The sequence below is a fragment of the Podarcis melisellensis genome (genome assembly GCF_964234715.1).
Source record: "Podarcis melisellensis genome assembly, chromosome: 1".
Classification (NCBI taxonomy): Eukaryota; Metazoa; Chordata; class Lepidosauria; order Squamata; family Lacertidae; genus Podarcis; species Podarcis melisellensis.
Genome location: NC_138528.1, coordinates 80,132,943 through 80,146,057, shown reverse-complemented (window position 1 = coordinate 80,146,057; position 13,115 = coordinate 80,132,943). Strand labels below are relative to the sequence as shown.

Here is a 13,115-nt window from a genome sequence, read left to right as displayed (position 1 = left end):
AGCTGTGGAGACTCCTGCTGCCACAGCTTTAATTTTAAATGCTGAAGTGGAAACGATGACCCTCCACTGTCCTCACATGTAGCAGCTGCTTTTAAAAAATATTTTAAAAGGAAAAAACACATCTTGCTGCCTCACTCTACCCAAGGCATGACTCCCCTATTGGGGAAGTGAGGGAATCAAGCCCATTTTTAATAGCTGTTGCCAGTCAGGGATGCTGTTCTTAACAGAATGCCACAAAATGTTACGAAGAGGTGTCATTTTGAAGGAATCTTGAAATGGTAGCCTGCTACATGATGAGTCCCTACCACCACCACCAAACTTTGCCCTTCTCGTCAGAGAAAGTCATATATGGGGTGGGGAGTGTAATGGCCATAGCATTAGTTGGTAGCTTTCTAAGATGGGTTTCCCCTATTGTTCAACAAAAGCACATAACACACAATCGGGGGAATGTACAGTGAACTAGTGCATTGCATGAAGATTTTTGATACAACACATTTCAGTACAAAAAAATGTACCAAAGCAGGCCTGAACATTGTCTAAAGCATTAAACATCGGTAGATAAATCAGTACAAGACTTTGGAGAGTACGTGGTGTTGACTGACAATTAACCGAAGAGCCTTCAAGTGCTTAATACACTTCTAATATTTTGAGCATATCAGTGGTAGAATATGAGCATGCATTCATGTCTCATATGAGGAACTTGGTATTCCTATAATCATCTACTGTGAGGTTTTTGTTGGCCCTCCACTACAGGTTGAGCAAGAAGATTTTGTCAGATGGGCGACTGAGGAAGGGACATTGCCATGCTGACAGCACTTCCCTTTTCTTCCTGTGGTGATGATTTACACACATCCACCGAGGAATTGCACACAATAGGACCCTCCCTTTTCCTGTGACAGTAAATTTATTTTCACTGTTTTCAATACTGATTTTTAAATTGTTGGGATTTAACCCTGGACCGGCTACTGAAGAGCAGGTGAAAAGCTTAATAAGAACATAAACAAAACAAGGAGAATAGCTTTAAAAAGCATTTTTGAAGATATGTCATGTGTAATATTAAATCTGAATGTTCTTTGACTATCGTAACTCTTATCTGTACGTACAAATGTAATTGAGAACTACAGTGATTTCAACAAGTTTATGAGGAAAGGACATTGCCATGCTGACAGTACTTCCTGTTTCTTCCTGTACCTGAGGAATTACACACAATAGAACCGTCCCTTTTCCTGTGACAGTAAATTATTTTATGTGTTTTTAATACTGATTTGAAAAGCTGCTGAAAAGTCAGTAAACACTCCAAATAAACATCTGCACTTGAGTTTTTCATATTTATGTACCAGATGGGAAAGTACAAAGCAGTGAGCAGTAGTTGAGTGATTACAACATAAACCCTCCTGTTCTTCTGCTATCATCTCACTAGACTCAAGCCAATAATGTGATTTACTTAACAAGTATTTGTTATATATTTTCAATGAGATGTGCAACAAACAAATAGGGCGATAATTGGCTGAATTGCTAGGATCATCTTTCTGAAATATAGAAATGACTATACAAATATTCCATTGAGGGGGAAAGTGACTGCTAATATTAATTTCTGTAAACAGAGCTGCTAGGATAGAGATCCATCAATAGAGGGCTGCTTTATACAGTGGTGGACCTTCTGGGGAGCAAACTCTTTTCTGAGCAAATGTTTGGTTTAAATAATTATTTTAACTGTGTAATGTATTCTTTTCTATGTTCATTCTGTTTTATGTATTTTTCTTTTTTATAATGGCTTCAGCTAGACAAAATAAAGTACAATGGTACCTCAGGTTACATACTCCACTAACCTAGAAATATTACCTCGGGTTAAGAACTTTGCTTCAGGATGAGAACAGAAATCATGCTCCGGTGGCGCAGCGGCAGCAGGAGGCCCCATTAGCTAAAGTGGTGCTTCAGGTTAAGAACAGTTTCAGGTTAAGAACGGACCTCCGGAACGAATTAAGTACTTAACCTGAGATACCACTGTAATAATAATAGTGATGATGATTTTTAAATTGTTGCAACTCACCCTGGACCTGCTGCTGAAGGGCAGGTAAAAATTATAATAAGAACATCAGCAAAATGAGGGAAATATATTTAAAAAGCGTTTTTGAAGGTATGCCATGTGTAACATTAGACCTGAATAATAGCTGACTTCATTTACTATAACTATCTGTAGTTACAAATTGAAGATTACAGCAATATCAGGCTTATTGCAATATTAGGCTTATTGCACTAATGCAAGTTTGCAAATACTTGGTTGGTTGGATAAACCACATCCTAAAAAGAGTAACTTGAAACAACTCCATTCTACTTCCTATTTTCCAACAATAAGCACTGTTTTCATTATCGCTTTGTAGAGAGATTATCAGGCTGAGAACAAGCATATCAGGGAGTATAATGTGCTTAGATGTGAGCTAAGGTATTTGGGTAGAGTAGTTAATCTGATCCAAGGCTCAGATCTGAAAGACTTGAAGGAATAACCAAGTGCTTCTGAGCACGTGCAGAGGGATTTCCCTTCACTGCTGAATAACCAGAACCTTTTCAAAGAACTGAAGGTACATCTGACCTTATTGGAGTTTGTGGAAGGTTTGAATTTTACACTACTTTTGTGTGTTTACTAGAGTTGGTCCTAACGGTGCTGGATAAGTATTTAATGGTCTGCTTCTAGCAGCAAAACCTTTTGGGCTGACCCTGATTCTCATATTATGGAAAGGTGTTGGGCCTGCCTTGTTATCAGTCAAGAGTTTTGCTGTGGGTTTCAGATTTCAAGAGCAGACTCTCTCACTGAAGTCAGAACTGTGTACTGCACTAGAGATTATGGTGAAAACACCTCTCATCTTGACTCCAGCTCTACACAGCTAGAAGACTGGAAGCTAAGGTTGATGTCTTAACAGACTCCATGATCAATAATGATGTGCAATGTCACAAATTGTGCTTTCTTATGACTCCATGTACCCACAAATTTCCTTGGTCCATCTGCCTAAATCCAGATGTGGAGGCTGAAATGTAGATACCCTATGGTTGTTGTTTTTTGATCCTGCATTGACTTATGAAATGTTAATGGTCCTAATGAAAGATTATCTCTATCCAAAAATTTTAAGTCATTGGCTCTGCAGGCATCACTTTTATAAGCTATAGGATTGTGAGACTTATCATGGCAAGGGTGTTATTTTTGTTTGCCAATTGCCTTAACTAAAGGGTACTACCGTGTCCCTTTAATATTTTAGGAAATTGAGGCTGAAATTTTCATTTTCATTTTCATTTTCATCCCCCACCCCAAATGGGTTGCATTTTGCAGACATCTCAGCTATGGCAACAGATCCAGTGATCAAGTCTAATGGAACAGTAGTGTTGATTCCCTCTGATGGTGCTATCCAAGCAGGTGAGGATTTCCCTGGACTTCAACCAGCAGGGACAGTGCAATGTATACAAAATGTAGGTCAACAGCCTGGAGATTCCAACAACGAACAGATTCAAGAAGATTTGTTGAAGAAACTCCATAAAATAGAGATCAAGACTCTGGGGGTAAGTTTCTTTGATATGTTCAGGTCCATGGAATGGTGGTACTTTCCTGCCAAGAGTGTAGGAAGGACTAAATTGATTCATGGGGGTATCTTACCAGGGTACTACCAGACAAAGATTCAACCAGATTATCCTCTGGTCCAATGTGACTTTGTTAGTGATATTTCAATACTTTCGGCCCTCACTGACTGCCTGGCCAACTGACTCAAACATACAGAGGAGCAGTGAAATTTTCAGGGTAATTCCTGATGAGACTGGGTTCTGAAAACTGATAGTCCAAGGCACCCATTATATTCACCATGTGAAAGTTGTATCTGTCGAGTTTTCGAGGCCAAGAGAGAGCTGGAGTTGATAGAAATAACATCTGGAGGTTTCTCGTATCTCTCTTGTTATCTGTCTTTATGCCTCTTCTTAGCAGGAGTGGGGAGGGAGAAGAGCAGAGCAAATCTTCAATCCCATGGTAGAGTTGCCATATTTCAAAAAGTGAAAATCCAAAGCTTTTTTTGGCAGAGTTGTTGAGCTTTTTGAGGGCCGAATCTGGACGTATGGCAGCCCTGTTCCATGGACACTTACTTACTCAGCAGTAGGGATTTCCAGTGGCTGTCCCAGGCTTCAGAAACTTCTTACATGTTGGCATCCAGAAATCCACCACAATCACACCTTTTTGGAAAGCTGTTTTAAGCAGCTTTTAGAGGGGATTTCTTACTTTTCCTTTTTTTTATTAATAAAATGTGCTTCAGAGTAAGTGTGGTTAAATTGTGGTTCTTGAGAGGCTGTTGGACCCCAATTCCTACCATACTTGACCATTGACCATGGGGGCTGATGGGCATTGGGGACCAGCAATATCTGAAGGGCAGCAGAATTTTTATAGAATACCCGGGAGTTTCAAGGATGTTGTTTTGTTCTCTCACAGTTGATGTACTCTTGTTTTAATATGTAAGCCACCTTGGAGGGGAATGTTTGATCTTTTCTGTACTTTTTTCTCACAGGCTATCCAGGTCATGCTGGGACTGATCTACATTAGCTTGGGGACAATTGTAATTGTTCATTTTCAACGATACTACAAACTTTTCACTTCTATTACAGGCTATCCATTCTGGAGTGGAATATTTGTAAGTATTACTTGCCTTTGAGAATTAAGTTTGTTTCAGTGCCCATGGTTCTGTGACTTTAAACCTTGAGGAAGAGATCCAGATTAGAATGGCTATTCAGCATTTGGCTTTTTTTCCCCCTAACAGCAGGGAAAATAAGCCACTGTCACCCTTTGCTTTATTTCTGCAAAATGGAATTGTCATAGAATTATTATGAAGTGAAAGGAAAGGAAATAATGTGTCATGCCCTGAGTTCTAAAAAAAAATATGACAGAAATGCATGTATATGTTATATACAAGTTCTCATCTGTCTTCAGAGGTGATTCAGTTAACGATTTGCCCATAAAGGAAAAGAATGGCTGCTCCCCACATCAAATGGGAGGCACATTTTGTGTAGTCATGTGCAGACCTCTCCCCCCCGATCCCATACGGCTCCCGGCAGTACAGCCTCGATTCACACCCCCCCAGCTGGACACCTGGAGGTAGCCACCTACCTCTGCCAGTTAACCAGTCCCAGCTGGGGAGGCATTGCCAGGAGAGAGTTGGCCAGGTAAGGGGAGGGAGCGCCCTGCCCACACCCACTATTGTGGGTGGAACTTACCTGGGAGTTTTCAGTTGGCTCCAGAGCTTCTCCCACCCTGCCCTCCCTCAGTTAAGGCTTCTTTTGCAGGTTAACCTCTTCTTCACAGGTACGCAGGCACTGCTAAGTTATGGTCGGTGTTGAAGGGCTGGAAAGGAATTTTACTGCATTGGCAGGTTTTGCCTTCCCCGTATCAAAACGTCTCAAATTTGGCGGTTTCAGGCCTTGGGCGGAATCCCTTAGTCTACCTTCCGTAAATGAGGGGGGGCATGAAATGGTGACCCATGCACCCCCTGCGGTGGCGATCCCAGGGTTCCCCATTAAAGGGGTTGTTTTGAGGGGAGGCACAGGCCATACGCCAATAAGTTGTCATTGCTCTCCCCTGCTATGGTGGTGAAATGGAGGGCAGGCTCTCTGCTTGAACAGACGTTCTCCAGAGCCAGCTCAATCCCCACACATTCTGGATAATGCTGATGTTCCTTGGATCCCTGGCCAGGGGAGGGGTAAACACCCAATCCCTAAGCCAAGGTCTCCCTACATTTGAAGCTTTAAGAAAGTTGTGGCCAAATTTTAAACTCATAACATGTTGTCTTGAGTCATTATTCCACATGGGTGTCACCCAGGGTTGGGGGGGTCTCCGCCTGTCCACACAATATACTATCACCTGACATCACTCCCATTATGCCATAGTACTATGTAGTTGGAAGTAGGTTGATTTTCCTGGAATTTTAAGTGAACTGCAGCAAAATGCATTTTCTTCTTTTTCTTTTGGATAGTTCATTTTTTCTGGATCACTGTCTGTGGCAGCTGAGAAATACCCAAACAAAGCCTTGGTGAGATGTAGAATGTTTTCTCTTTCTTCTTCCCTTCTTCTCCATTCTAACTCTTAATTCCATGAACCTTTATTCCAAGGGGGTGGGGGTGAGGTAGGGTATTGGGAATCTGGCAACATGGGACAGACACTTTATTCCCTGAACACCAGGTTACTTATGAAACAGAAGGGTCTATTGGCTTGGCCTTTGCTGCTCTGCAGTGTGAACTAGATAATGTCCACAGAGGAATAGTACAGCTCACCAGCAAATCAGGTTAGGAATCAAGGGTAGAGGGGGTGCTGAATTTAAGGCAGTTAAGTTGTTTGTTGGTGAACTCATTCTCTCTCTCTCTCTCTCTCTCTCTCTCTCTCTCTCAGATTATGTCCAGTGTGAGAATGAACATCACAAGTGCTATAATGGCCACAATTGGCATCATTCTATATGCAATGGAGATAGATATAAATAATACAAGAGATTATAGTGATTCTGAAGGCTTTTTTCTGCAGGTAAGTTAACAAGTAAATACAAGTATGAAAAACATTGACTTTACAGGCAACATCCAGTAATGAGAGCGTGTGTCAATGGGAAAGACTCATGCACCTACCTTGAGCTTCGCTTCCTGTTTTCAAAGCACAAGTTCCTACAGCAAAGGAGAACAGCCACTGCTTAGTTTGAAAGACAGCTTGTCTCTGAGGCAGTGGGGAATACTGTGGAGAAAACAGCAAGTAAAGTTGAAACTGCCTGTGTGGTTCTTTTGACCATGCATGTCCTTTCTTTGCATTTTGGGTTGTGCCTTTAGAAATGTGGAATTCTGGCAAACTTGTGAGTCTGGGAGAAATTTCTGCACTTTCAGCACATCAGATATTTGTTCTATTTCAGCTAAGAGTCAATGGATTAACCTATAGGTAAAGGTAAAGGTACCCCTGACTGTTAGGTCCAGTCGTGGATGACTCTGGGGTTGTGCGCTCATCTCGCTCTATAGGCCGAGGGAGCCGGCGTTTGTCTGCAGACAGCTTCCGTGTCATGTGGCCAGCATGACTAAGCCACTTCTGGCGAACCAGAGCAGCACACGGAAATGCCATTTACCTTCCCGCTGGAGCGGTACCTATTTATCTACTTGCACTTTGACGTGCTTTCGAACTGCTAGGTTGGCAGGAGCAGGGACTGAGCAACGGGAGCTCACCCCGTCATGGGGATTCAAACCACCGACCTTCTGATTGGCAAGCCCTAGGCTCTGTGGTTTAACCCACAGTGCTAGCCACTTTATTTGGCACTTCAATGCCTCCTTCATTGAGTGCAACTCCAGTTCTCAGAACCATCCTAACATCATATGGTTGAATGCCATTGTTGGGCGCCTTGGTACATTAAAGCCATGTTTTCTTGCATTTATTAGCCTATAATACCTGAAACTTTTCAGTGTAACACCAATCGTGTTGGTGGAGCATAGATCTCCAAACCAACTATTGTAATGGGATTCAAAGGCACCTGTTGAATGGGCCATTGCTCAGGCATTTGTCACCTTTGTGCAAGGGATGTGGGACAGGTTTGGCCAAGGTGTGGCCTTCCAGATGTCCTTGGACTCCAATTCCCATCAGACCTCTCTGCATGCCCAACAGTAAAGCTGTGAGGGGAGATGTCATCCAGCAACATCCAGTGGACCAAAGATTAGCCAACCTGATACAGCTGAAGGATGGCAAAGATGTACGGAGTGAAGACTGCTACCAACATTGTTAGTAGGGGGTGAAGGAAAGAATCATGTACAACCATTTCAACAGAGAATGCAATTGTGCTTGTCCTCCAAAGCTGTGATGGACTCCTTCCATTTAATCTAGTTCTGACATAATGGTGTAACGTGTGTAGTTTGCTACGCTGTTCTGCAGGATGCTAGTCATCGGCAGGCCCTTGGGTTTTAAAAGCATTTGAGTCAAATGCCAATGGAGGGTTGCTATGCACATGGGCTCCTTAGATTGCTCTTGTCTTTAGTGGATCCATAATACAGTCAAACCTCAGTTGTCAAATCTGAGGTTTGACTGTACAGCTGATTTAGCAATGTAGTACAATGTAATACAATGTCATGCGGTGTAAAATGAATTAACAAGAATGTGTCATATTCCAGATTAAGAGCCTTCACGTGTTTTTAGCTTCATGTGTGTGTTCCAAGTATAGCAGACTATCAAATCTTGTCAGGTGTGCGTTTTCCACTTTAATCAAATGGATCAGAGTTGTCACCACCTCACTGTCCCCAACTGTTCCCAAGCTGCTTTTTAAGAGTAGGTTGTAGGGCAGGATGTAATTCAATGCTACAACTGGACAAATTTGTAGGAGGGACAAGTGCATAATGCAATTCATGGTTCTCTGCTGTGTAGCCTGCAGGTACTGCTCTCGCTGTCCTTCTCCTCTTGCTCACCATGCTGGAGTTTGCCATCACTGTTTCCTTAGCACATCTTGGGATGAAGGCAGCCAGCAACAACATGGTAAGTATTTCAATACCTTTTTTTCAAGTTTTAAGAGGAACATTCTTAAAAGTCCAAGTTTTGATTTTGTGTGGAGTGCCCTACCTGGGTGGATGCCAAGTAATTTCGTTGTCCCCGAGAGGGGGCAATGACAATAAAGATATTATTATTATTATTATTATTATTATTATTATTATTATTATTATTATTAGATGGTACGGAGAATATATTTATTTGTGGATATGAATAGTCTCCTTCAGTCTATAGGGGTATTCCGTCGTAGATGCTGGGTCTGGATCCTGAGTCCATTGCAGCCTAGAACGGCTTTCTTCAACACTGGGCCCCCAGATGTTGTTGAACTTTGACTCTCATCATCCATGGCTACAGGCTATTTTGAGGACATTTTTTGTCTTGTTCAAGCAACTCATTTATTCTGCACTTATTTCTCATTTCCCACAAGTAGACAGCAAGTCTTCTCTCAAGGTTACCCTTCTTGTTCATAAGATTATAGTTTCTCCTCAACCGAAATCAACAATTTTGTATATGGGGAGGTGTGATTCTCTATGAGAAGATGCGTTCATTTCAGTTTTGATTTCTGAATCAGTCCCCATTAGGTGTGGGAGAGAAGTTTGGTTTGGTTCATATGTTAATGTGAACCTTCCTAACTCACACTTCATGAAAGCCCTGGGCTGCAGTGCCATTTTTCTAGAAAAAGAGGTGCTGGAACTCACCATGAATGGCAACCTTGTCCTTTTATAATGACAATGGTGCCCACCTGAGAGGTGCTGTTCTTCAAAATTTGTAGATCTCTAAATGTTATGTAGTTCTCCTACCAAAATAATGTGAACATTAATGGGATGTGCATACGAAAAGGCCTATGAAAATGACATATAAACATGCATTATATGAGGGCTAATTGCTTGCAAAAATGTTCTTATAAGGGTAAATGCACAATAAAATGCTGAGGGCCATTTTAAAACAAATTGGTACCCCGTGTGGAAATGTGCAGGGACAGCCAACATGGTGCCTCAGATATTTTTGGACTCCACATCAACCTGACTATTGGTCATGTTTGCTGGGACTGATGGGAGTTGGAGCCCCTGGTCCAGTGTAACCAGAATTGGTTCTCCAGTCTTTTCTAGTGCTGCTACCTGTAATATTTCTAACTGGATTGAATCTAAGACCTTCTCTGGATTAAAAATATGTGTGGTACCACTGACCCCCTCTTTTTAGCTAATAGGAACTATGTTGTAACCTCAGTCAGACCCTAGATGCTGTAAAAATGATGCATAACTTAATTATTAGGACACAAAGCATCACTTAATCATTAGGACACATATCATCACAATTGCCTTCCAGTCATGCCGTAACATAGTTTTAAAAATTGTTCCACATAATCAAGCCGGCTCAGGCCCTTAGCAGTAAGAATCCTTTGGATTATTCCAACATGTTTGGTCATTCAGTCATAAAAGAAGGGAGACCAGTAAGAGTTCTAATACACTGGAAGAATGAAGGGAAATTGTTTTAATAAATATTGCAGTGATGAATATTGCAGGAAATGATGCTAGGATGAAAACAAAGATGATAACAATGAATAAATTTCATATGTATTATTTTACTGTTGTTAGCCACTCTGCGCCCGGCTTCGGCTGGGGAGGGTGGGATATAAATAAAATTTTATTTATTATTATTATTATATAGTAAATTAATTTTGTGTGTCTCTCAGGCCACAACTGTATCGCCATCCCCTGTCTTCAAACAAGATGTAAGTCCTGCTGAAGGGAATCCTGATCCTCCAGCCAATAACAACAATGCATAGTCTTCCCTCAAACCCTTGTGAAGAGGCTAAGATAGAGGTTTTCATTGCTATCTCACTAGCAACCCAGCAATCTCAAAAATACAACCATTTCCTAACATTCTTTGTCATCTCCCCATCTAGGCTATGTGCTGTGGCTGCAACTTTGGTATAGGATATTGACAGGGAGAGTAGAACTCCCGAATGGAAGGCACAGACCCCTGAACCCTGACTTGGGTTCTGCTTACTTCAGGACAGCCATATCCTTCCCTTCTCTCTTTCACTTTACTTTTAGTGCACGGCTGTGGCAAATGGCTGCACCTACCCTTCAGGCTTTCGAATTGTTTGGGATCCTTTTATTCTCCTAATTAAGGTCTGTGTGCTGTATGATTTGCTGGGAAGCAAGGTTTATGAAAAAGAGGTTTTGAAATTATACATGTTTATATGTTTTTGTTTGTTTATGTGTGTGTGTTGTTTTGTTTTTAATTTGTGTTGGAAAATTAATAAAAAATTATTTAATAAATAAATAAATAAATAAATAAGATTTGCTGCATGCTTAAATTTGTAACCTTGCTATCTGAAGTAGCATCCATATACTAATGTCACTTTCATTTCATGTAATAAACCAATCTTCCTTTATTCCTCTGATGTGTGAACGCCTTATTGGGCATAAGATCAAGGGCAGAAATACATGTTCATAATGCACACACGTTTTAACTCCAGCAAAAGATTCTAAGCTGCTTGGAAATGTGATGGACACACATGTGGGTTCAGATGTATACCTCATAAAGGTAAACGTAAAGGGACCCCTGACTGTTAGGTCCAGTCGCGGACGACTCTGGGGTTGCAGCGTTCATCTTGCTTTATTGGCCGAGGGAGCCAGCGTACAGCTTCCAGGTTATGTGGCCAACATGACTAAGCCGCTTCTGGCGAACCAGAGCAGCGCACGGAAACGCCGTTTACCTTCCCACCGGAGTGGTACCTATTTATCTACTTGCACTTCGTGCTTTCAAACTGCTAGTTTGGCAGGAGCAGGGACCGAGCAACGGGAACTCACCCTGTCGCGGGGTTTCGAACCGCCGACCTTCTGATTGGCAAGCCCTAGGCTCAGTGGTTTAACCCACAGTACCACCCGTGTCCCATAGTGACATGTAAAACCTTCTTTTCTGTGTTTAGGGAACAATCCCTTCCAGAACATGTGAAGTGCAAAATAGTAAAAAAGGATATGCTATTGAAGACAGCAGCTATTACTGTTTAGAGTTATTTACTAAAAGCTACGATAATTATTTTTAGTCATTCCGTTTCTAATCTGCTTTATATTTTTAAGGGAGGGGGAATCTCAAAGTGGTTTACAACCTGTATTAAAACATCAAATAAAACAATCCAGAACAAAACATGACAGAAAAAGTCAAATATGAGTATACATTTGAAGTAACATAATTAACAGGAACCTAAAATGTTGTCATAAAGACTTCAAAGTAAAACATTACAAAGGTCAACTACAGAAGGCACATATAACACCAGAAGAAACATTACTAGATATGATATGCATAGCAGCAGATGTCTAGAAACAGTAAAAGAACTTCCTTATGTTGCAATATTGTACAAAGTATATCTACTGCACAGCTTATCTTCCTCATCCCCATCCCTTGATAAACATGAAAGACACCTTGGGTCAAAATCTAAACTCCAAGTCCTACCCTTGGACTGGGGGTTTTCCACAGGAAATTGGTGTGTTTCCTGAATTGTTTGTTTTCACTCTTCAGCTTTCTCCAGCCAGTGAATAATAAAGTGTCTGTGTACTGTCTTCCTGTACTGGGCTGAAAACACGTATAAGCAGCAGGATGTTCTCTTATTTGTGGGTTATCTGTGAAACTGAGAAACAAACACAGATGTTCAAATTAGCAGGCAAGCGCATTACACAATCTGCTTTTTTTCAAAGGTATCATAGGAACTGTTTCTGTTTCTACGACTGAATGGACAATTAACCAATGCAATACAATCACATGGGTTATGTTCTGGGGATGGCTTGTAAAGGCAGAAAGGTCAATCCAGCACAAGCAGCCTTACCCTTTTGGAGCCATGCACCAAACAGGCCTTGTCCCCCCCCCCACCCCCAAGCTTATCAGGTTCTGGGGTGCTCTTTGAGATTTTGTGGGGTCATTCAAGTTCCTGTGAGAACTTGTGAGAGCATCCCAGAGCCTGGTAAGCAAGGCAGAGACTTTAAAAGCTCTTACCATGTCAGGAAAAAACCTGTGCAAAATAGCTTTAATTTGTGTGATTGATTTAATTTAATTTGTATGATTTAATTCAACCTGTATGATTAATTTAATATAATCTTTGTTATTATGCCTTTAATTTGTGTGATTTCAACCGGATAGCCTTCAATTGCATAAAGTTGAAATTGCAGATGTTAAATGCACATAAGTTGTGATTTTACTGTACAAAACAGTTATACAAAACAGTCAACTGAGGCATTTTCCATCAGAGAGCAACTCTGAACACAGAACATTGAGTAATAGGCATGTTCAAGTTTTTATCCAAGCACACAAAAACTCCAAGCGAAGACAGGGGCGATTCCCCCCACCCCCAAAGCAAGTCCTTAAGAAAATTCAGCAGCATTTAGCATGAATTTCTGGGTATTCAGTTTTGCCCAATTTACACAAATTTGCAAAGCACAACTTCCCCAAATACAAGGCATTTGTGCGTGCTTTCACTAATTTGTGGGGGTTTTTTCACACCTTACACCAGTACATGCATTTTGTACACATTATGTGACTGGAGAACTGCATTACAAAATTCAGAGATGCACACATTTCAAAGGCTTGCATGTTTCAG

General features: G+C 41.2%; 1 protein-coding gene across 3 annotated transcripts; it reads left to right on the top strand.

Annotated features, from left to right (window-relative positions):
• Positions 1-2,386: 2,386 nt before the first annotated feature.
• LOC309367714 (membrane-spanning 4-domains subfamily A member 4D-like) lies at positions 2,387-10,668 on the top strand. Of its 3 annotated transcripts, none has more exons than XM_081907265.1 (7): positions 2,387-2,579; positions 3,323-3,549; positions 4,536-4,658; positions 5,994-6,050; positions 6,407-6,535; positions 8,396-8,503; positions 10,209-10,668. In XM_081907265.1, exons 2-7 carry the CDS (start codon positions 3,334-3,336, stop codon positions 10,299-10,301), a joined length of 726 nt encoding a protein of 241 aa, XP_081763391.1. In that variant the 5' UTR covers positions 2,387-2,579; positions 3,323-3,333; the 3' UTR covers positions 10,302-10,668. The 3 variants fall into 3 exon arrangements, with proteins under 3 accessions (XP_081763391.1, XP_081763389.1, XP_081763390.1); XM_081907263.1 differs by having other exon boundaries at positions 3,252-3,549; XM_081907264.1 differs by having other exon boundaries at positions 2,387-2,610; positions 3,252-3,549.
• The last annotated feature ends 2,447 nt before the right edge of the window (positions 10,669-13,115 follow it).

Coding starts and splice junctions, on each gene's coding strand:
- LOC309367714 (XM_081907265.1), top strand. CDS start 3,334: ATGGCAACAGATCCAGTGATCAAGTCTAATGGAACAGTAGTGTTGATT. Junction 4,659..5,993: donor CATTCTGGAGTGGAATATTT/GTAAGTATTACT, acceptor TCTTTTGGATAG/TTCATTTTTTCTGGATCACT. Junction 6,051..6,406: donor AATACCCAAACAAAGCCTTG/GTGAGATGTAGA, acceptor TCTCTCTCTCAG/ATTATGTCCAGTGTGAGAAT.